Below are 25186 nucleotides of genomic sequence, written 5' to 3' on the forward strand. Positions count from 1 at the left end.
ATAACAAAGATTTCTTTTAGAAGAGCTATGGATCGTTTAAGAGCTAATGACACAATAAATTTCAGTGTATGGACTTTCAGATTATTTTTATTTTAGTAGGTTATTTTACGACGCTTTATCAACATCTCAGGTTATTTAGCGTCTGAATGAGATGACGGTGATAATGCCGGTGAAATGAGTCCGGGGTCCATCACTGAAAGTTACCCAGCATTTCCTTATAATGGGTTGAGGGAAAACCCCGGAAAAATCCTCAACCAGGTAACTTGTCCCGACCGGGAATCGAACCCGGGCCATCTGGTTTCGCGGCCAGACGCGCTAACCGCTACTCCACAGGTGTGGACTTTTAGGTTATGTGTTTGCCAAAATAATTTTACAAAATGAGGAATAGTTCCTCTGGCTCCTATCATAAGACCCATTACTTTGAGTTCTCTAGGTTTATATTTTTCTAAATAATAGAGAATGGTGGGCTCGTAAATACTTTCCTTTGTCGACATCATCAGGTTTATCGCTGTTTCCCGAACAGTTCGGTAGATCACTAAGCCAATATCAGAATTGCTCTACAGTCCAATATATCAATTCTTCTATTGCTTCTATTTTTCTGCCAAACCAAATAGTTCCTCATGTACTGTGAAGCCTACGTCTTTAAATGCACTGACAATTTCATATCTAATTTTGTGGTGTCTATTGTTACGGAGAACCTCTCCATATGGTCAGGATCCCAGGACGTGCGCAAGAGTTTCGATCTCTCTGACACATCGTCTACAGAAGTTACCGTCCTGGGATCTGCCCGGAGTGGAGCGGACCGCACGTACGTTAGCAGTCATTTTGATGACCTCACGCCATTCGCTAACGGATAGTGATTGAAATAAGATAAAAACCTTTGTAATCATCATATAAATAACCTATTTACCAAGTTTTAAAGTGTTACTATGTCGTAACAGTGCAGTATTTTGAACAGCGTTAAACTGATTAAAATTAGGTATGATTTGTGACTTCAACTGTGATCAGCGTTGTGAGAGATTTCGGGTGCTTGCAGGACCACCTCAGGTAATGGAATCTGTATATAGTTCCGAAAAATTTAATGCCTCCATTGTCGTGTCCGTAGCCATCGGGTTGACAGACAGACTAGAGTTTGTAGGTTCGTTGCAGAAACTAAGTTCTCGATGTGAATTGACAATACTGCTTTATTACCTTTACTTCACCAAGTAAGCGCGTTTACACTGTGTTGGTTGTTTAAGTAGATTTTCAACAGGTCATTATGATAGGGAGGTGTTAAACCTTTTGACCGTATTAACATCTTAGACTTGTCGTTATATTTAACGAGTTCTTCAAATGAAGCTTAGACTTAATCGTTATATTTAACGAGTTCTTCAAATGGAGCTTAGACTTAATCGTTATATTTGAGTTCTTCAAATGGAGCTTAGACTTAATTGTTATATTTAACGAGTTCTTCAAATGGAGCGTAGACTTAATCTTTATATTTGAGTTCTTCAAATGGAGCTTACACTTAATCGTTATATTTAACGAGTTCTTCAAATGGAGCTTAGACTTAATCGTTACATTTAATGAGTTCTTCAAATGGAGCTTAGACTTAATCGTTATATTTAACGAGTTCTTCAAATGGAGCTTAGACTTAATCGTTATATTTGAGTTCTTCAAATGGAGCTTAGACTTAATCGTTATATTTAACGAGTTCTTCAAATGGATATTAGACTTAATCGTTACATTTAATGACTACTTAAAATAGGGTGATTCCGTTAATCAAAGTAAAGAAATTTATTTCAAGAGAGAGAACTTAAATGAAGCAAGATTTGACGTTAAGAGTGCAAATAATTGGAATATAGATTTGGAAGTTCATTTGCCTGTCCGATGGAAATCTTTACATTACACTCTCCATTGGAACGATGAGTTCAATATTATTAGTACAATTTCAGTAGGCCTAATGCAAGTAAAACTGCGAATTGTCATTACACCATATCTATGACACGGTCTAAATACCAAAATTCTTCGCACCAGAGCAATTCAATTTTTGGGGAAAGGGCTTAAAAATTCTAGATAGGTAAATCTTTCACATCCTCTCGGTGATTCGCATGTTTGAATATACCAATAGCTTTTGTTTTAATTAGTGAAAAATTTATTACAGAAATGTACGTAGGTCTACATGAACTGTAGAATTTTCGATCACTGAGCTGTCATCCCTCTATAAGAATTCTCAACCAGTTCTACACTGTCTTTCAGCATATGGTAGGGATTCCATATTTCAGCGGGAATTCTGACAGAAAACATAGGCTATTAGAAGAGAAAAAAATAAATTACATGTCATTGCATTGCGTTGCATTCCACAGTTCGTGACTCTTGACTGCAGAACGTGACGTGACATACTCCTCTTCAAAGCGATGGTGAATACAAGGATTCTGCCTTTCCTTAAATAATAAATAACTTGCAATGTTAATTATAGCTCGTATAGTCCGCTTCTTTCACTGGTCCGGGGTCAATTCAGGGTCAGAGAAGCAAAGGAATCATTTCAGGCGGACTCTCAAGTAATTAAACGCTAGATAACTCTCAAGTTTGTCCTACTATTTCTTAATTGGTATAAATCATAGCAGAGAATGTAGGTAAACAAAACGAACTGCGTTGTGCTATTAACCTAAATAGATGAGGTTTTAACAGCAGGCTTCCAGCCTTTCCTTGAATCTAAGATTCAGAAGGTTAGAATCTTTTAATTCAGATTAACTTTAAATAGATAGTTTTACAATGCCCCATCTTCAAGTAGAACTACATGGATGCAATCGCTTCTCGACAGGTGCATAGCTTTACTATGTTACGTTTGGGTGGTGTGAAAATTGAAACTAAGTGGTGTATGCAATAATCATTTATTGAGCAACAAAACACGGCACTCTACAGATATAAGGAGAACGAGGGAAAGACAAGGAGAATAACAGAAATTTTTATTTATACATATGTATATAAATATGAAGGGTTTGCGGGAAAAACGATGAATGTCACATTCCTGTTAAGGATTAGATAATCTAATTGAGCCTATAACTGCAAGGTATATTGCTGTTTCTATAGAAAATAAAGGAAAGGATTACTGTATTCGTGGTGGTAATTCTCCATTTTACCAGTTTTCATAAGAACAACACTAAATTTCGTAGTGATCCATTGAATTAGATAATGAAATCAACCTTAACAGAATTGTGACATTCATCGTTTTTCCCGCAAACCCTTCATATTTATTTTTATTTTTATATTCTGGTGTAGTTACGGCCATCAGACTTTCTCTTTCACGCCACCAGAAATACAAATACAATAATAGAAAAAATTAACTATAAACAAAGTAAAACCACGCGAAAACATATACAGGTTACAGCCACACAAACATTAAATGAGTGTCATAATTATATCCTAATTAATAAACAAGGCAAATATGTTAACGAATATAAACAAAAAAACTTGCAATTTAAATCTAGAGCTGAAACACAAATCAACACATCACGCAACATTTAAAAACCACAAAATGAGACAAAAATTTTTCAATTTAATTTTGAATTATAAATCGACTATTGATGAGATTTTTTGTATTCGATAGATATTGGAGAAAAAAAGGGAGTATAAGGGTACAATACGTCATTTATTCATAGATTTCAAAAAGGCATATGACTCGGTTAAGAGAGAAGTTTTATATAATATTCTTATTGAATTTGGTATTCCCAAGAAACTAGTTCGATTAATTAAAATGTGTCTCAGTGAAATTTACAGCAGAGTCCGTTATAGGCCAGTTTCTATCTGGTGCTTTTCCAATTCACTGCGGCTAAAGCAAGGAGATGTACTATCACCTTTACTTTTTAACTTCGCTCTAGAATATGCCATTAGAAAAGTCCAGGTTAACAGAAAGGATTTGAAATTGAACGGGTTACATCAGCTGCTTGTCTATGCGGATGACGAGAATATGTTAGGAGAAAATCCACGAACTATTAGGGAAAACACGGAAATTTTAGTTGAAGTAAGTAAAGAGATAGGTTTGGAGGTAAATCCCGAAAAGACAAAGTATATGATTATGTCTCGAGACCAGAACATGGTACGAAATGGAAATATAAAAATTGGAAATTTATACTTCGAAAAGGTGGAAAAGTCCAAATATCTTGGAGCAACAGTAACAAATATAAATGACACACGGGAGAAAATTAAAGGTAGAATAAATATGAGAAATACATGAAAAAAGTTTGTTTGTCGACTAATGTTATTTCTATTGTTGTTATTATTATTATTATTATTATTATTATTATTATTATTATTATTATTATTATTATTATTATTATTATTATTATTATTGTATTTGTATTTCTGGTGATGTTGAAGAGAAGGCCTCATGGCCTTAACTACACCAGAATGAATGCGTAAATAAATAAATTACGAATTGTTCAGAAAAAAAAATTACTTTTCGGTGCGCCTTCATCATAAACAGTCTTTATCGTTAATCAAAATCGTTCGCAATATGCCACATTATTGTACCAATTCTACAAAATATTACCATGCCAACATTACTTCTATTATGACGGCATAATTTGTGCCATAAAATTAATATTGTGGTGTAGGAGTCAGCATGCTGGTCTCTTACGCAGAGGGTCCGGGTGCGATTCCCGGTCGGGTTGTTTCCTGGTTGAGGTTTTTTAGGGTTTTTCCTCAACCGTAAGGCAAATGCCAGGAAATTCGGGCCACAACATCCCTGAATATCACCTGCCTCACTCATCACCGAAATCATATTCATAACAAATCAGTAATACATACACAGTCTCCATCTAGTTCACAACAATAGAACCAGTCTCAACAATAGTACACAGGCCTTTGGATTTCAACCAAAGATTAACTCGCGATATGACCAAAGATGTTAAAGCGAATATAAATAACAGCGAGAAAAAAATAATATGAAACAGTATTGCGTGTAATAATAATTAATACAGCTCTGCTGTCATAGCAACCCACTCATCATAAGCAGTGACATCACATTGCCCATTATTACAAATTTGATATTTTATATCTTTACTGTTTTATAATTTCGTCTTAAAAACAATGCATCAAACACGTTTATAATGTTATATAGGCCTAGTTATTGCATTCGTCAAAATTTAATATCATAAATTGGCTTGAAAATATATTATTATTTATAATATGTTACAGTTTATTTATCTTCTACATACAACTGTTTCTTATTTAATTTGAATTTAACATCGAGTTTCATGAAACCGTTGCAGAAATAAGGAAAATTAAATAACATTGTTGATACAGTAGAAAAGAGAAAATCCAGCATATATTTCGAAGTTTTATTTAATTATTCCCCTGAACCTATTAAGAAAATAAAACATTTGTTCATGAATTTCGATATATTTTTAGTCACTTAACATTTTTCCTTATAATATTTTCCTGTGGAACATACGGGAGATAACATTTACAAATAATTGATTTCCCATGTTAAATCTCCATGCATAATAAATTATTGTTACACAAAGCCTACTGTATATTTCGGATAATGTAAAACGTTATGAAAAACTGTGAACGGCATCGAACATGTGTCCACCTTCCCATCATTGTTGCATGCGAGAGACATGGAGGTAGAGCCTATTTTTTTCTTAACTTCGTCACTACAAGGAGGTGTTGTGGTTAGCACCATGCTCCGGTGAATATTCTCGTATCGTATCAGAACTGAAATATCCACTTTCTTGAAGACGCTTGCGTCAGCTGTGTAATGGACGTTCAAGTTATTGGAAAGTAAAGTCTCTCCTTGGGCCGGGTTCGCAGCCGGACGGCTCCTGAAGGCTGGTCGTGATCGGCGTGCACGCGGCAGCCCCACTTACATCAGTCCGTCTGTCAGCGGAAGGAAGTGCAGATATCACATCAAGGTCAACAAACGATTGTTCTTTCCGAACCATATCTTGCAGTCATGTATGACGACTCGACGCATGTATGTATGTATGTATGTATGTATGTATGTATGTATAGTCGGACCATCGGATCTGTGCCCCCGTAAGATATGCGAACTGAACCCTAATTCCTTCTCAGCCTCGGTAATTCATTTCTCTCCCTGCATTCCTATCTCTCTCTTTTCTATCTCTCTCCTTTTCTGTCCCCCACTGCTCACAATTTTGGCCTTCTTGCGGGACACTTTACAATAGTTGCAGTGTTATCAACTCAACATGAATACTGTAGCACGGAGTGGCGAAAGAAATATTATTAAGCAAGTACGTAATAGCATTTTGCGATGAAGAGAAACAAACAGGTCAATATATGTTTCCTATAAGTCAGGCAACGAAAAGAGGAACTGATATCACAGGTGAGGCTTATTTTATTTCAGTTGATTATGTATTAAAATTACTTACTTAACTAATACTAATAATACAACATTTTATGTAATTTATATAAACAGATCAGAACTCCTAATAAAGAAAATCAGGAGAGAGGGATTCTGTGCAGGAGATTAAAAGCCAGAATCACCAGAGCAGAACAGACCAAGGAAACTTTTATTGTAGATGATATGAACCGATGTATTTTAAGAAGAAAGATACAAGAAGATTATACCGTTCAGAAAGAAGTTTCAATATTGAAGAAATTACTGAAGCTTGCGAGAGAAGCAATAATTTCCAAGGTTGGAGAGAAAAACTACGGAAAGTGATTCGAGACGTGGGATTTAGGTTTAAAAAATGTAGAAATCCAAGATGTATTTTGATTGAAAGAAATAATATTGTAGCATTGAGGACCAGTTATTTATGACACCGTTTGTCGGAAGTTCGGCAACATCCCTAATCGGCAAGGTTCGTGGCGTGCTGTTTAACGTGGTGGGAGGAAAGCGGGTGGATTGGAGTGAGTACAGAAGTTAACTTTTCCAAGAACGACGACAGCGCTGAAAGGGTACAGATCCGATGGTCCGACAATATGTATGTATGTGTATGTATGTATATATGTGTCCAAGTCCAATAGCTATGTTTAACAGATAGGAGAGGGAGGCCGGCATCATCCCCAGGTTTAGGCAATCACTCACCACCTAATAGAGAGTTTTCGCACTCTCGTCGCCAGCTAAACGTCTAACACTATGTTTTGTCTCGGTTTACAATTGAAGAGTATGGGGGTACGTGATGAGAGAAATAATTAATGAAGTACATGTGGTATACATTATTTTTCTCTTCATGTGAACGACATTCCGACATTAGCCCAGTTCACAACAAATGTTTCACTATGGTTCACATGAAGTGTATCATACGTGTCTATTATCTATAGTAATCTCAGACCTCGAGTGACATTTATGAGGACTATTTCGTAAATAAAATTAAAATGTAAATAATATATCCCTAAAATTCGCTCACAAAATGTTAATAATTGTATATTTATGAATACTTAACCTATTCAGACATTGTGAAGTTGAAATAGAGAATATCGATTATTGCAATAAAGAAATTGGATGTTATTCAGTAATGCCAATTGCGAAAACTGAAATACAGGTTTAACAATGTTAATTACATGTACTGCGCTTTTCTCTTCTTAATAAAACAAAACCATTTTCATTATCTGCTGAAATCATAATTTAATTTAAACATTTTATAATATAATTAGAAGTTACCTGATTAATACATTAATTAAATGAAGAATTGTTGAAAACACAGTTATCAAATCTGAATGGAGTGTAATTTTTTTTCAAATAGCCTACAATAGTCATGGAATTAGAAGATGAAGATTTATATGTGGAAGTAGAATTTCGCACTTTATTTAGTACTTCATCGTTACATTACACGCTACGCCGAGATCTAAGAACTATGTAATATGTGTGGAGACAGCTATATATAAATGACTATGTATTCACAGTTCACACTACAGCGAGACACATGTTGTTACACAATGAATTGTATAGATAATTAAAACACGAATTTTATTACGCCATACGGAAGGCAGTTTGATCAAGGACCTTGTATATAATATTATAAAAGGTATTTGGGACCACCTCTGTGGTGTAGGGGTCAGCATGGCCCTCTTACGCAGAGGTACCGGGTTCGATTCCCAATCGGATTGAATTTCCTGGTTGAGGTTTCTCAAGTTTTTTTTCTCAACCGTAAGACAAATGCCAGGAAATTTGGGCCACAACATCCCTGAATATCACTGGCCTCATTCATCACCGAAATCATATTCATAACAAATCAGTAATACATATACAGTCGCCATCTAGTTCACAACAAAAGAACCAGCCTCAACAACAGTACACAGGCCTTCGGATTTCAACCAAAGATTAACTCGCGATATCACCAAAGTTGTTAAAGCGAGTATAAATAACAGCGAGGGAAAAAAAAGAAGGTATTTGGGTTTGATATGCGCTGATGTTACATAAATTTGAATTTGGGTTTGATATGCGCTGATGTTACATAAATTTGAACATCTGACTTCCTAGTAATTGTTTAATTTCTTCAAGTAATACAAATTTTATAGGCTACAATTACGTTAGGTTACCTGTATGGGCTGGACTGTGTCAGCTGTGCCTTATTTTGATCGTTACTTCGTACTACAAGAAAGCATTTTCCATAGCTCGACAAACCCATTCTAGCTGTAGTGTGTAACGGGACTAGAGCTGCATCTACACAGTTCAATTTTCCATGCGCGTATGCGTGCAATCTGGGAAGAATAGTGAAAGAATCAAGTTTAAAACGTACGTTCAATTAAGATGCATGAAGATTTTGTATCTACATGGTGCGCCGTTTTGAAAGTCGTCTTCACTGCGTAAATATATTAATTAATATTAAATATCAATCTTCGTTCATTGCTTGAATGCATAAAGTTGAAAGAAAAGTTAACCGTGTAGATGCATCTTAATGGATTCATGCTCATCAATTTACGGGGAAACAGTTGGCGACACCGACTAAACAAAAGAACGACCATGCGATACATTGATACCGATAAATCTAGCTGCAAAAGTTATCGCGATGTATGACTGTGTTTGGTTGGAATTCAAAATTTCATTACACTTCGTTTGTTGAATTTGGAATGTCGTCATATGAACGAAATAATCACTTAAATACTTCAGAACTTGCTATTACAAATCACAAAAGTGGTCAGAAAGATCAGAATCGCCATTTCAAACATCACCGTTGCCAACCTGGGAGGAAATGAAGTATCGTGTAGATGTCTGCAGAGTCAGCATATGTTGAACATCTTTAATTTAATGTAAGTAACATTTTGAATTTTTCTACAAAATAAAATAAGATTTATATTCCTGGAATTCTCGAAGTTCTCCCGCTTCGCTTGTTGGGCATGAACATCATTTCATCCTATCTCCATTCCATCGTCATTCCATAACATTCCCTGACAAGCGACGCATAGAGGGGGCTGGTAGCCTACAAGGATGAATGGGATTTCTTGCTCGAAATATTGATACTCAGAGTACCTTAGCGCAATCAACTGTTTTGGATTGGAATGGACCTAGCTGGGGGCCAGCCTGTATGTTCCCTGAGATGGCTGTAGTGCTAGGGTTTGTCCTTCCCCTCCAGAATAACATGACATTGTCTTCCCTCCTAACTTTCGCCCTTTACATCATTGCATTTTTTTTAACAAGTTATCTGACAGTATTGTATTAAATGCGAGGTATTCTAGCATCGGTGACTTTTGTGATAATTTCAAATTTCAAATTTATTCACAATTTAACATTTGAAATGATACATATGAAATAGCCGAAATGAGCATATGCTCGTGCTCGGATACAGTCCAGAAGTCTACATATATCTACAGAGATCAATGATAATGTTGATGATAGAAATAATAGTAATAATAATAATAATAATAATAATGAAACAAAATATTTACAATAATAAAATAAATACTAGGATGGATAAATTAAATATAAATCCACTTAGCGAGAGTTAACACAACTTAAATAAGCATATAATAACCAGGCAAAAAATGAACTCGAAAATCAACAGAAAAATTCGTTGCATCGCAGACGACAGCAACCGCCGTATTGACATTGTATTATGTATTATTGGTAGTAGGGAGGGGAGCCGAAGGTCTACGTAACTGCCGTTCCCTTCGAATCTTCTCATACAATCATGGGAAGTTAATACTGAAAAACAAAATGTCTATGAGTCAAACTGTTCATTATTACCAGGATGAATACAAATAATACTGAAATATTAATCAAGTTTCAGTTATAGATTTCCCCTTTTGTGCAAGAGGTATCATATCAAAATATTTTTTGAATGACGGGGAAAATATAAATTTCAAGAACTCTCTAGTGACAGAGATAGAAACAAGTACAATCAAGTATATCTGTGGCGATGCTAAGAAATCATTTATTGGAGATATACACTGTTATGAATTAAGAAAATGATCTATTTATATTTATTATGTTTTATCTTATAGGTTACATCCATCAGGTAAATACAATAAATATTAGTAACATATAATGCTAGAACACTTAAAATAATAATAAAATTCATCAAATATCATAAAAACATTTTCACTTTATTTTTAAACTTAAAAATGTGTAAATTGCTTAGGTCTGGATTATTTTTCAATACTGAATTGTATAGTCTTGGTCCATATTTCCTATTGTGTCTTAATCCAGCTGTAGTGTGACATTTAGGTTCTGCCAAAAGAGTTGGGACATTTCTTCTGGTGTTATGTATATGTTTTTCAGTTATAAAATTCATTCAATTTTGTGAAAATAAATGAGTACTGTATGTTTATATATTTGCTCAATTTTTAGTACTTGGAATTGAGAATAAATAAATTGTGTCGGATAATCAAGTGGTTTATGCAGACAAATTTTGATACGTTTTAAATGAAAAGGTATATGGCGATATGAGACAGGTTTCACATAGATTACCTAAAATTGTGTTTAAAGGTTGAGAAAAGCTCGGAAAAAATATCGACAGTTATTGTGCTGCATATCTTTGCGTATATAGAAGAGTTAAGGAACAGCGTGGAACAAATATAAGAAGGTGGAATACAAGAAGAACAAATGGAATGCAGTGAGAGCAAGGGAAATGCAATAATTGAAACGGGAATAGCAGGAGAGCAACGGAAAGACATGGAAAACAATTGGAAAGTAATGTGAATACAGGGTTGTTTCCGATTTCTGATAACGAATTTGAATTACGTCATGTGCGTCAGGAATCACACCGATAGCTGAATTGCGGCGAGAAGTGACAGACCAGTAGAGAGCGATTTTATAATCAGAGTGCACGGTGTATCACAGAAGCAATGACCAGGAAAATCAGGGGTACATAGCAAACCTTTCCGATGCCAAGTACAGTTACGTGAAAATCATAGGAGCCTGCAGAAAACGTGGTTTCGTTATTTCCAAGAAAGGACTCTTGTGTGTTCTTAATGAGACTGGCAAAGCTCTGATGGGATTAATTCCAGAGTGGAAAAATCAAGCAAATCCACCCCCCGTCACAAGTCGCCGCACCCCACGTGATAATAATAATAATAATAATAATAATAATAATAATAATAATAATAATAATAATAATAATCCGTGGCGCTACAGCCCGTGAAGGGCCTAGACCGACCAGCCGGCTGCTGGCCTCACGCCCACATGCCGAAGCAGAGGTGGACGATCATCCAACCAGAATGGAGGTATCGTGTGGTTAGCACGATGATACGCCCAGCGCACCCCACGAGATGATACAAATTAATTCCATTCGAGCTTTACCAATCTTATTAAGTACACAGAAGATGCTTTTCTTGAAAATAACGAAACCTCGTTTATTACAGGCTTCTTTTATTTTCACTTAACTGTACTTGGCATCGGAAAGGGTAGTTATGTATCCCTCCCAAAAAGGCTCGATTTTCTTGGGAACTTCTGCTGTGAGTCCCGTGCACTCTGACTATTAGATCACTCACTACTGGTCTGTCACCTCGCGCCACAGTTCAGCTGTCGTATGACTCCTGACGCACATGATGTCATTCAAATTGTTATCAGAGATCGAAAACAACCCTGTACACGGGGAATAAGAGAAGTGTAAGGGAAAAGAGAGAGAACAAGGTAATGCAAGGAGAGCAAGGGGAATACAGGGAGAACAAGGGAATACAAAGACAGCAAGAGGAATATGACAAATGTAAGGATAGTACACGAAAAAAACAAAGAAAACAATTGGAAGATAAGGAGAACAAGGGAATAAGGTAAGGAGAAAGGAGAATACATGGGGAATAAGAGAAATGTAAAGAGTCCAAGGGAAATACAAAGAGAACACGGTGTGGAGGGCGGCGGTGGTACGATCATCCACTCCTCCTCTTTATCTTTCTTATATTGGCTGCTTTCGCCAGGTGGACGGCACATTGGAAGGATTGGATGTGCGCAGTGGAAGACTTTTAGAAATGAATAGTGTGAATTTGTAAAACAAATATAATTTACAATAATAAGTAACAATGTACATAAATGGAAAATGAAATAACAATAAATATGAAATAGGTGAGTGAAAATAGGACAAACTAATCTAAAATGATATCCCCAGGATATGTAAATCATGTTATCACAAGGCTGAGGCCAACAGACTTATAAGTGATTAAACCATCAAATGTGGCCGTCGCTCGACAATCAGTGACTAACCTATTAACCATATGTTCATGAACCACTCTCTCTCTCTCTCTCTCTCTCTCTCTATATATATATATATATATATATATATATATATATATATAAACTATCTGAGTATGAATCTGAACACAACACCCAGCCAGCACATTAACTTAATACATGATCCATTCGACCATAGATACCACTCAGTCTAACTAACCAAACTATAAATACACGTACACTCAATAAGAGAAAAACTCTACCCCGCATAAGGCATTACATGAGTGATCACCATACATTACCCATTGCACATATTGCTCACATAAACTGTGCAAATTGCACTAACACAAATCTCTGCCCTTTACAAAATGAACACCCAACGGAGAGAGAGATGGATGGAGACAGATACACGTAATAAGTAACGGACAATAATTCCAATCTCAAGGATCGTTTAAATAGCAACAAAACTCGACGCATATGATAACAAAATAGCGGCGAAGGAAACCAATAATCAAATGGAGCAGGGAATACACTAAAGCAATATGTGAGACTGTAACCGCTGCTCTATCACTCTAACCGTCTCGGAACATGAACTCACGTTTCAAATCAAATCTCATTACATAATTCCCAATGCAATTTACCTCAAACACACACACACACACACGCACATATATATATATATATATATGTATATATATATATATATATATATATATATATATATATATATCTCACAAATATGTTACTCGATGCAAATACTAAAACTTGGCCCCAAGACGTATCACTAGCAAGCGATGTTTCAAACTACGATCCACTAAAATCCCAAACACACACGACGCAATTTAACCACTGATCTATCTCCAACACGTACAAAGCCCGAGTCACGTTGTCTATATCTGCCGCGTACCAAAATCCTAAGGCCCGGTTTCATCGACCATTGTTAAAATAGCTCTAACCTTATGCTACTTAACGCAGTGTTAATACTTTAACTCCATGTTATGACACCAGTGTTTCACCAAACATTTCTGATACTTCGTTAAGTAACTTCATGTTATGAACCTTGTTCTTATATATTTGACTTTATGAACGCACTCACTGTTCACGCATGTCAATCGTCATTTGTTTTATATCATTAATAAGGCGGTATATTTTAACGGTTTAAACCTATATTGTGTGTTTAAAGACGACTGTGGTGATATATAGTACAATAAAATGGAAACGAATAAGCAGAAAGAAAAGCGAGTTAGGAGTTGCAATTATACAGGCTATGAGAAAAATGTTATAATAAACATTATGACGAAATACAGTGGTATAATAGAAAATAAAAGAAGTGATAGTCTATCACTAAAGAAACGTGAGGAAGCCTGGACTTCATTGACAAGCGAGTTCAACAGCCATTTAAATGTAACACCTAGGACCGTGAAACAAATAAAACAGTGTTACGAGAACATGAAAAGAAATGTGAAAAAGGACCATTCTATGGAAAAAATAGAGCGTTTCAAAACTGGTGGTGGTACATTCATCCCCAGTGTTGATGACACGAATTCTAAACTTATTGCCATCATTCAGGATCCAGTTGGAGCCTTTACAAAATGAATTAGACTGTGATGCAGAATACAATGGTAAGTAGGCCCACTTGATTTTTATGTAGTACTTGTTACTTTCAGCCCCTCACAATTGTTTTATAGATCATTGACTTTTCTTATTGTATAATTCCAGGAGAAATCATGAATCAAAATAATCAAGTCATTGACACTACTGAAGTAGAGGAAATAGTTGATTTACCAGTTATCGTAAGAGCAAATGAGTCAATTGCAGAAGTTACGACAGAAGAGGAAGAATTGATAAGGGAGGAGTTGACAGAAGCAGAAATTCGTGGAGAAATAAATGTGAGTTGTCTTAATTTTAAGGGTACACGCTACTGAATTTTGATGAAAAATATCAAACTTGTGTGACTAAATTTTGCGCTAAAATATACGTAAATCTATGAGAAATTTGACGTATAATTTTTATTCTGATATTCTTATGAATAAGTGTTTCTATTTCGCTAGTTTGTGTAAGCCTGCAAAGCATGGGATTTAAATTGGGGGCGTGGGAATTGAAATGTACCACTGTCAACAGTTTTCTTTCATATTTTCGGAACGAATCGACATAATTATAATGTAATTTTCCTGTGCAACTTTTGACATATAATTCTCATACAGTTTATGCAAACAACCAGGATAGCCAACAGATCTTTAAGCTTATTCGAAGCAGATGTTTCCCAGTGATAAAAACATTGCATTAATTCTTTGCAGCCTACTTCTAAGTGAAAAAGTTCTTATAATATGACATTTATGTTTATTCGTTTGTAATGTAAATAGTTATACATAACTTGATTGATAATATAAGGTGTAAATATAGGTTTTAAAAACTAGTAAATACAAAACAGAAAGAATTTGAGGTTAGGCCTAGGAAACATGGAATAAAATGAGTACCATTCCAGCCAAACCTGTATCAAAGAAGAGAAGAAAAGAGCTTGCTGAAATGAAAAGTGAATGTAGATGGGTCAAAATGAAGGTAGCAGATGAAAAAACATGTTTCGCTAGATTCAACTGAATCATGAGAATCAGTTTCAGCCCAATCACCAGAGGCAAATGGTAATAGAAATATATTGAATTTACTTCAGAACACTTACTCAAGTAAGAGGCTATCACACTTACAAGAGAGTGTAGATACTAGTAGGAGATTTCTGAAGACAGTGTTCCTAATTATATAGTAGGAGATGTAAAGTGCTTAGGTGCATTATTGAGTGCTTTGGAGTGCAAGTTTTGTAAAGAAAATTACTAGTGTTGGAGACTAGTGACTTCAGTGGATTTGCCTGTAAATTGAATGTACTTTGCAAAAATTGTGGGGAAATAAATAGTTATTCTCACACCTCAGATAGGCTTAGCAAGAGTAATTCAGGATGATCACCCTTTGACATAAATCGAAGAATGACACAGTCATTTTGTACAATTGGGAAAGGGCATGCAGTTATGGAAAAGTTTTCAAATAGTTTAAATATGCAGGCTCTCACAAAACATTGGATGAGCATGTTAGAATTGAATCAGTCATTTAAGAAAGGGCTCAATGACACAAATTCTAATTTTTCAGGAGAAAGAAAAAACTGATTACCGGTATGTAAAAACATGACAATATGTGATACAAAGTTACATACCTATCTTATAATAATCAATGGTTTTAGCATTATCATGTATGAAACACAAGCAAAATTTGTTCAGATAAGTTGTTATACTGACTGAAAATTGTGGAATTGAGCCCTTCAAAAGAAAATTCCAATTTTGATAATAAAATTATGAAAAATAAATTCTATTTTGACTAATATTTTTATTTCACTGAAATCATTCTGATATTCATAATCACAGAAACATATAATGTCAAAATTATAATACATTGTTAAGAACAACAGAAAAAATGAACAATAAAATTAATGAATGGCCTTTAAACATCATCCCTTTTTCTGCTAGTAGGTCAAGCTACGATAAGTGTTCACCTGGTATGTAGCACATTAATTAAGACAGATCCTCAATCTTCTTAACGTTAATGGGAACTTTTTCACTGTAGGCACAATGATCCGGAAGTTTCACAATATCTGATCTTGAAATCAAAAGTGTGTCTTATCAAACCTCCGGTGAATGCTGAAACACATACTTTCCCTGGGTTCTTTGAGTCATACTTGTATTCATTGAACATTGTTGGTTGCAGTTTCACTTTCTGATCACGGGGTGTTCCTCTCGATTGTATTTCTCCTGACAAGTAGGTCCTCTTGTAGTATTTCTGCCACCATTTACTAACCTCCTTAATATCATCAGTTGATACCAATTTTACAATAAATATCCCTTCTTTTGAAGCATTTGCAATGATTTCTACATATTCCACTTTTATAGTTTTTCTTATTACATAATTATACTTTTCTTTTTTTTCTTCTCATTACAAATAACTGCATTCCCTCCAAGAGACTCCATGTTTATTTAAAACAGCTGGAACTGGTAACTGGTAACCAACTGTTACTAGATTATTCTTATGTTTGTCACTAGGTGTCAATGCAAATTTACTTTATAAAGGCCTCAATTCCAGGAGTAGAGCCACTTCTGAAAGAGTGCTATATTCAGACAGTTATAGAACCAATGTCATTGAGTGGAAATTACCTCTTTTAATGCAGAATCATGTATCTACCCATTATGCACCAATGCATGTGAAGAAACCATTTTCTTAAAAACATGCCATTGAGCCCTTTCTTAATTGACTGATTCAATTATAGAACGCAGTGGTAAAACTACAGTAGAAGGAACTCTAGAGCATGCCAGACAAGAATTGAAAAAAAGTGTATAAAAATGTATATCAAACTGAAGAGTAGCAACAGGATAATTTAGTTGACATAATGGTGAGCTTCATGGTAGTTACAAGGAAAAGGTACTAGGCGTCAAGTCTTCAGAATTTTCTACATAGTTTGAGGGTCACAAAGAAATTTTTGTTTCTAAGAAATGGGTTGATATGGCTGTAGCTGAAGCAGTAAGTGACTGCAATGTAGGATGGAGTGAAACACAGTCAAGAATATTGTTGGAATGTGGGTTGTCACCAGGATTACAAGACAAGAAGATATGAGACAATTATGACAAGAGGCGAGTCACTGACAGGCAATGATGATCATCTGTGAAGTACCAGAAATACAGAAGTGGAGTGAAACTGGTCAAAATGAGAGAGGAATCTAGTAGACTATAGAAGAAAGGATGTAGCTATGCAGCAGGGCATTTCAGGATCATTAGAAGAAAATTATACTAATTATTCTGATCACAAAATTTTTATTTCAATTAGCAGCTGATAAAATTTTCATGTCTTGTAAAACATTTTTCTTCTAAACCATTTGATATAGAGTAACGGAATTTTCTACACTGCTGCAGAATGTATAGAAGAACGGAATTGTGAATTGCCTTTACTGTATACTTAAATAAATTGAGAATATAATTTTTTTAATGTAATATATGTTAGAAAAAAATTAATTCAAACTTAATTATTTTTTACACTTGAACATTATTAATTCAATAAAACCTATGCACAGAACGGCATGTTGGCTATATGCTAAGCTTCAGAAATCAGCATTAACTTTATTTTTCTGTGACTAACATGATTACTATGGTTCAGATAAAGTAGCTGTATCAGTATAGGCATCCTTGGTCTGTGCGTTTTGTTTACAAACATTAACTGCTTGGAAGTGCACTCCCCATCCCCTACCTATAACATCAGTGAATGGACAGTATAGCCTTAGTTAATGTTTGTAAACAGAACGCATGGACCAAGGATGCCTATCCTGATACAGCTACTTTACCTGAACGATAATGATTACTAATGAATTAATAATTTTTTTTCAATTATATTTTTTTTTCTGAGTAAGATTTACTCTATATTATTGAAGCATTGCATACATACACAATACAATACAATACTGGCAATATGTGATATAAAATTATTCTATTTAGGTAATTGTAGAAGTTACAAAATTCAGTAGCATGTACCCTTAAAGTAATCATTATTAACATAAAAACGTAATACCTTATTATAATTATAACAATATATAGTATGAGATTATAAAATTTTTCATTAGTAATTATTCCACACTTCATTTCAGGAGTCTGGTTCATCGTCTGGTGTTCCCCCCTTCGGTAGCTCAGCTTGTACAACGAAGAAAAAAACAACGGGAAGTAAGAGGGGTTATTCACAGATCCAGGAGCTTGCAGCACAAAGCACATCACTCTGTGAAATTGAGAAAGAATTCCTCATTAAAAAGTATAGGAAAGAAGAACAACTTCTTGACATCAAGATTGAGAATGCACAACTGAAACAACAGTTACTGAAGAAACAATTGGAGAAGTAATAATAATTCAAAGACTTTTGTGAACTGTCTATATTACTACACTGCTTGCACAAACGTTATTCAAGCCAGAGATCAAAGTTAAAATTAATTGCATTACATTATTTTAGTTAGGTATTTTAAGGGATAGTTAATGAATAAAATAATTATTTGATAAATCAATTAAAGGACAGTATTTTATTTAAAGTATTTTTGTGAAAGCATAGATTTTTATTAACACAATTGTGTCAATATGCTTTAATATAGTAATACACAACAATGATAAATATTTTTCCTCGATTTCATTGACTGTAGAACTTTAGATAATGAATTAATGCTACGAATTGTTTAATAAATGCATTTTAGTTTAGAAAGAAATACGTGATTTTTTATGCTAGCCCAGTGGCCCCGATACTGCACTAAAACATGTGTCAGCAGCAATCTTGAAATGAAGGAGGAAGGAAAGAGGAAGGAAGGTTACATAATCCTGTAATGTGTGACGCAGTATTATAGCCCAGTACACAGTACAGTGCATAGTAAGATCATTGTTAAGTGGGATATGTTTTAAAAAGGGAGAACACACGTTTTGGTGCGGTAGGTCAAATGCATATTACAGACCTCTTTCAGTGGACAGTGGACAGTGGACTCTGTGCAAAAATGAAAACGACACACTCGTATTATGCATATGCATGCATGGAACTCACAAGTAAGTAAAATAATAAAATATGATCCTTACCACCCAAAATATGTTTCTGCTATTGCATTTCTGAATCCAACCGCTGTTTGTGGTTCTTGATGTGCCATGAGGAGGACTGGGACATCATCGTTCACAGGACGGAGTCTCATTCTACGTTGACCAAGATACTGATGTAGCAACAAGTCTTCTTGTGGGATGTCATCCTTCATCTCGGTGGCTATATTATGTAATACTGCTGTTGCAATGATTACTTTGAGAGCGGTGCGAACTTTAATACGAAGTGTCATTCTAAGGGCTGGGATTCTTCTCTTCCACACTCCATACATTCTTTCCACACAATTTCTGGTCCTTTTATGAGCTCTGTTGTAATTCATTTGAGCCCTCGTTTGTGGTCTTAAGAAAGGAGTCAGTAGATATCGACGTAAGGGATATCCATTATCCCCCAATAGAACACCATCATTAATTCTTGCAGTCTCAAAATCTGCTCTTAACCGACAGTTGTTGAATATTGTGCTATCATGCACAGATCCCGGCCAACGTGCAACTATGTCTCTAATTATTAATTTCGAATCACAGACTGTCTGTACATTTATTGAAAAAAATCCCTTTCTGTTTCTGAATGCCTCACCTCGGTTCCGTCCTGGAGACTGTATTTGAATATGTGTGCAATCTAGTGCACCAACGACTCCAGGAAAGTGTGCTAGATCATAAAATCCACGCTTTATTTCTGCAATATTTTCCTGCTGAAGATTATTAATGTAGTTCGGTCTTAATGCTCCAATAGCAGCAGAAACCTTACTGATTGTTCTACACACAGTTGCTTTCGAAACACCAGCATTATCAGCCATTACCAGCTGAAAAGAGCCAGATGCGTAGTATCTCAATGCTATTAACAATTGATGCATTGATGACAAAGGATAATTTCGTTGGTTATGGTATTCTAACGTCTCTTGAATTTCTTCCAGCACTTTTAACGTCACAGCTTTCGATATTCTATATCGTTCAAGAAATTTTGCTTCTGATAGATCTGTAAAATCATTTCTTCTTACATTCAAAGGTCTTTGCACTGCTAAATTTCGAATATCTTCGTGAAGTAATACAGCTTGCAAAACATATCTCCTGGCAGCCATTTTATATTAACACCAGGTTAGTATCTTAACTGCAGGAAATTGTGATGTTAAGATAACAGTGAGTTTAACGTTATGTTAGTGCTAACAGTGGTTCATGAAACACTCATGTAGTTAAATTCACTGTTAAACTGTACTAACACCATGTTAACAGCTTAACAATGGTCGGTGAAACCGGGCCTAAGTCTTGTTAAAATGTTTCTGCCGCGTACGAGAGCTTGAATCTGAGCCAACTGTTTCCGTGTATCTCCAGCGTACGAGAGGCTAAGTCTTGTTAAGTGTATCTGCCGCGTACCGGAACCCGAGTGACGTTCCGTGTATCTCCCTTAAAACAGGTAAACTCTCTCCCCCTCTATCCTCGTGAGACTTAATAAACCGGCCAATAGGGTTATTTGGAAAGAACAAATGAAGGAATTGATAGCGCTATCTATACTGTGACGTCTGAGAGCGCTCTGACGGATGAAGTGACGTACTAGGTGAACGGCCGTGGTAGTGGGCACGGCTCAACGGAAAAGAAAGGTAGAATAAATGTGAAGTTAATACGAGGAGAACAATGGAAATACAAAGATAGTGAGAATACAAGAACATGGTAATGCAAGGACAGGAAGGCGAATAAGTGGGAACGAAAGAATTTAAAGATGGCAAAGGAAATACAAGTGCAAGGAGAATACAAGCAGAAAAGGGAAAAGACAAACAAAACATTTGGAACATAAGGAAAACAAGAGGGATAAGTGGGATATAAGACTAACAAAGTAAATAATAGAGAACAAAGAAAAATAAGGAGAACATGAGAAACACAGGAAGAACAAGAGAAAAACAAAGAGAACAATAGAAATACAAAGTGAACAAGGGAATATAAGAAAAGCAAGGAGAATACAAGAAATGCTAGGGGAGAACAAGGGAGAAAATAATTGGAACATAAGAAGAATACTGGGAGTACAAATGGAATAAGAACAAGGTAAAATACATGGAGAACAAGGGAAATACTAGGAGAACAAGGGAAATACGAGGAGATGAAGGGGAATATAAGAGAAACAAAGGGATTGTGTATTTATGAGACAGTCAATTCCCAATTTACCCCTCATACCAAATGAGGAGAAAGACGTGGTTATACGTCAAAATCAACCAGGTAATGAGTCCAAGCGACATTCGAGTCCATGCCCAAACTCGGTTGCCAATCACTGCTACTGCCTTCATTGTGTCTTCATTTCCAATTTAATTAATTTCATCATAGCTCCGTCATCATCCATGTCTCTTGTTAGCCTTTCCAGTTAAAATGACGTTAGGTAATCAATCACCAAGAGCGAAATTTTAGGTAAAGTTTCATATTTTCGACGAAGAGTCGCATATACACTTGAGCCTTTGATCGGTTTCCTCGCGATATCTATACTAATAATAAATCTGTAGCCAAAATTTTTCTGGCAATTTTCGATTTTCCAAACATAATTGGTGTTAACATGTATAATTAACCTCCTGAAACCGAAAATCACTTTTTTGAAATTTTTGTCTGTCTGTCTGGATGTTTGTTACCTTTTCACGCGATAATGGCTGAACCGATTTATATAAAATTTGGAATATAAATTAAGTTCGTTGTAACTTAGATTATAGGCTATATGCCATTCAAAATACTCTAGTTAAAAGAGGGGTTATAAGGGAGCCTGAATTAAATATATCGAAATATCTCTCTTATTATTGACTAGCCGTACGGTGCGCTCCGCTGCACCCGTTAGAAATAAATATAAAGTAATTACATAATTAAAATAGGACATTTGATCCAGGGAACATTCGTATTTGATAGAAGGATAAATCGTTTAATATGTTACTTAATTTAAATTGGATCTAAATAATTAAAATGCGATCATTTTGATCCAGAGACACACATTTGGTGCAATGACAATTCCTTTAACATGTTTCTTAATTTTTATTACATGCAACCATAGTTTAATGAAGATTGACATCATTTAGATTTAATGTCTATATTTTATTTTACTTGTTATAGTTTTCCATTGAATTATGGTAATAACTTAATTTTAACCTTGTTTTCTACGTATTCAGTAAATGGTGCTTGGCCCACTATGGTTCTGAACCCTTCAAATAACTTATATTATATTATATTGTATTGTATTGTATTGTATTGTATTGTATTATGTTATGGTTCTGAACCCTTCAAATAACTTATGTTATATATTATATTATATTATATTATATTATATTATATTGTATTATATTATATTATATTATATTATATTATATTATATTATATTATATTATATTACTGTATATTATATTATATTATATTATATTATATTGTATTGTATTGTATTGTATTATGTTATATTATATTATATCAGAAGTTACTGTAATAACATTATAGCATTATGTCCATCTAGAGAAACTACACTTCCCAATGGTGAAATAATAATTAATTATACAAATCGGTTAATTTAGCTTCCGATATTACTTCATACAAACACAGAAACATTCTCTGTATGCTATCTTTCATAGCTTTCGATTGTTGCTGTCCAAGGCCCCTTATTGACGAAGTCATTTGTTTTTTATTTCATTATACGACCTTAGATGGCAGTTATTTTAATTTTAAAACTCATTTATCTCATTAAATATCAGTCCTATCAAAATGTTTCAAGGAATAAAACTTATCGAAAATTATTTTTAGATAAAGTTTTGTTATGTAACATTTTTCACAAAAATCAATAATAAGCGAGATATTTCGATTTATTTAATTCAGGCCCCTTTATAACCCCCCTTTTAAATAATGTATTTTGAATTCCATATAGCCTAAAATCTAAGATACAACGAACATAATTTATATTTCAATTTTCATCGAAATCCGTTCATCCATTATCGCGTGAAAAGGTAACAAACATACAGACATACAAACAAAAATTTCAAAAAAGCGATTTTCGGTTTCAGGGTGGTTAATTATATATGTTAGGACCAATTATTTTTGGAAAATCGAAAATTACAAGAAAAATTTCGGCTACAGATTTATTATTAGTATAGATTTTTATGAGAAATATTACATAACAAAATTTTCTTTAAAAACGATTTCCGATAAGTTTTATTCTATGCAAAATTTTGATAGGACTGATATTACTATGATATACCGAAGTATATATTGCAGGAATTCTGCAATAGTATATGGCGAGCTATTTCTGTTTTAAAATAACAATGCTTTTTATATATTGGCCACGAATATACCGGTAATAAAGATAAAATAAATGGCTCTGCATCGCTCTGCATCTATTTAAGGCGGCCTTGGAGTCCTTGGACAACAATCGGATTAATATACGGATGATATTATGTTTATAATATGCTAAATATTATATTATAAAGAGAGAGTATTTGTGTGTTTGTATGAGGCAATCTCAAGAAACTATTTAATAGATTTAAATAATTCTTTCATCATTGGAAAGTGTAGTTCCTTTAGATGGTCGTAGGCTTTATATCATTACAGAAGCTCATGAGTGAATCGAGGACTGGGCACAAATGCATATAAGGTAGGACTAAACAGAACCTTACGCACTGAAAACTTTATATAATATCGACACTAATAATTAGCTATATGCACTGCAGTTAAATTTAATGCTATTTGGAGGTATAGTAGTACTGAAATTTGATACCGGTATCTGATTTGCGTTGCGTTTTTTTTATAAAAGAATGAAAGCCAGAGATGGAATAATTTTACAAATATACACGCGGTACATATTGAGTATTAATTATTCAGTAACATAATTACATATTTTTCATGCTTAATTACGTATTTGGGTGAGCTACGGTAATGTATACATAATAGGTAACAGTTCTATGTAGTGCATAATACTCCATATTGAATAATTAACAAACCAACATCTTTAGCATGACTTGTGATTTGTAAACCATCTCAAACCCCAAACTTCATCCCTCTGAGCGCGAGATCTTATATACTCGGTCAGTTGAATGTTACAATAAAAACAATTAACAAAATCGGTATTTCAGTCATAACGTCATACAATACCACATGCAACAATGAAGTAATTGTACATAATTAAAACATGACTATTTGGTCTAGGGAGCGTCCGTTTTCGTTGCAAGAATAATTCGGTTAACATGTTTGTAAATTCTGTGGCTTGGTTCTAAAAGGGCCAATGTCAATTTTTTGCACTTTTGAGTTATATACACTTTCGAGCTTATCTCGGCCTGTTCTTCTATATACTAAAAGGGCCAATGTCTGCTGCAGTTAATGTGGAAGGTACAGAGCATTCACAAGCCAATGTCATAGGTTCACTGTACAATATAAGCAAATTTCAAACCCATTTATCTCAAAACTAACATTTTTGACATTGGCCCTTTTAAAACCAAGCCACAGAATTAGTTTTGAATACGTTGCGCTGCTGGAAAAGTTTTTCTTCCTGAGATTTAAGAGCATCCACAACCAATTAAAAACCTAAAAATCCGTTAGCAGCAGGGGTGAATGCTAGTCACGAAAGTTAGGCTTGCTCTTTTATCCATAGGGGAAGATGGGAGGATATAATAATTCATAATTAATAAAATAATCAGACCCACATAATAATTTATTTTATAATTATGAAATCATTATGAGTCATGGATCATATTCGCCTATCAGATGTAGAAGTTCGATATAATATAACAAACATGGCCAACAAAACAGTTTATTTAGTTTTTTCGACCCTGCCAACCAATTCACATTGTTGTATTGAGCTGCACTGAACGAGCGCACATATTCTCTATAATGTCTGTTTTCTCTTGAATAGTCCTTCGAGAAAATGGATTTAATAATAAGGTTTCAATGACACACAATTCCGAACTCATTGCAATACTTCAAATTAATGTTTAATAATTAATAATACATGCAGCAGCTAACATATTAATATGCATTCCGCTCATACAATTACATTGCACTC

The 25186-nt window shown here is 34.6% G+C and overlaps 1 protein-coding gene across 1 annotated transcript; it reads left to right on the forward strand.

The window, feature by feature from the left end:
- Positions 1-981: 981 nt before the first annotated feature.
- Positions 982-18601, forward strand: LOC138702648 (gelsolin-related protein of 125 kDa-like). Its single transcript, XM_069829973.1, has 5 exons — positions 982-1047; positions 11957-12156; positions 14120-14172; positions 14270-14439; positions 18219-18601. The coding sequence occupies exons 1-5, from the start codon at positions 982-984 to the stop codon at positions 18462-18464; spliced, it is 735 nt and encodes a 244-aa protein (XP_069686074.1). The 3' UTR covers positions 18465-18601.
- Positions 18602-25186: the final 6585 nt, after the last annotated feature.

The sequence above is a fragment of the Periplaneta americana genome, chromosome 7 (genome assembly GCF_040183065.1).
Source record: "Periplaneta americana isolate PAMFEO1 chromosome 7, P.americana_PAMFEO1_priV1, whole genome shotgun sequence".
Taxonomy (NCBI): Eukaryota; Metazoa; Arthropoda; class Insecta; order Blattodea; family Blattidae; genus Periplaneta; species Periplaneta americana.

Excerpts from the sequence above, each read along its gene's own strand:
- LOC138702648 (XM_069829973.1), top strand. The coding sequence starts at position 982 with ATGATTTGTGACTTCAACTGTGATCAGCGTTGTGAGAGATTTCGGGTG. Across the intron at positions 1,048-11,956 it reads TGCTTGCAGGACCACCTCAG|AGATCGAAAACAACCCTGTA; the intron begins GTAATGGAATCT and ends AATTGTTATCAG. Across the intron at positions 12,157-14,119 it reads AAGGAGAACAAGGGAATAAG|GATCCAGTTGGAGCCTTTAC; the intron begins GTAAGGAGAAAG and ends GCCATCATTCAG.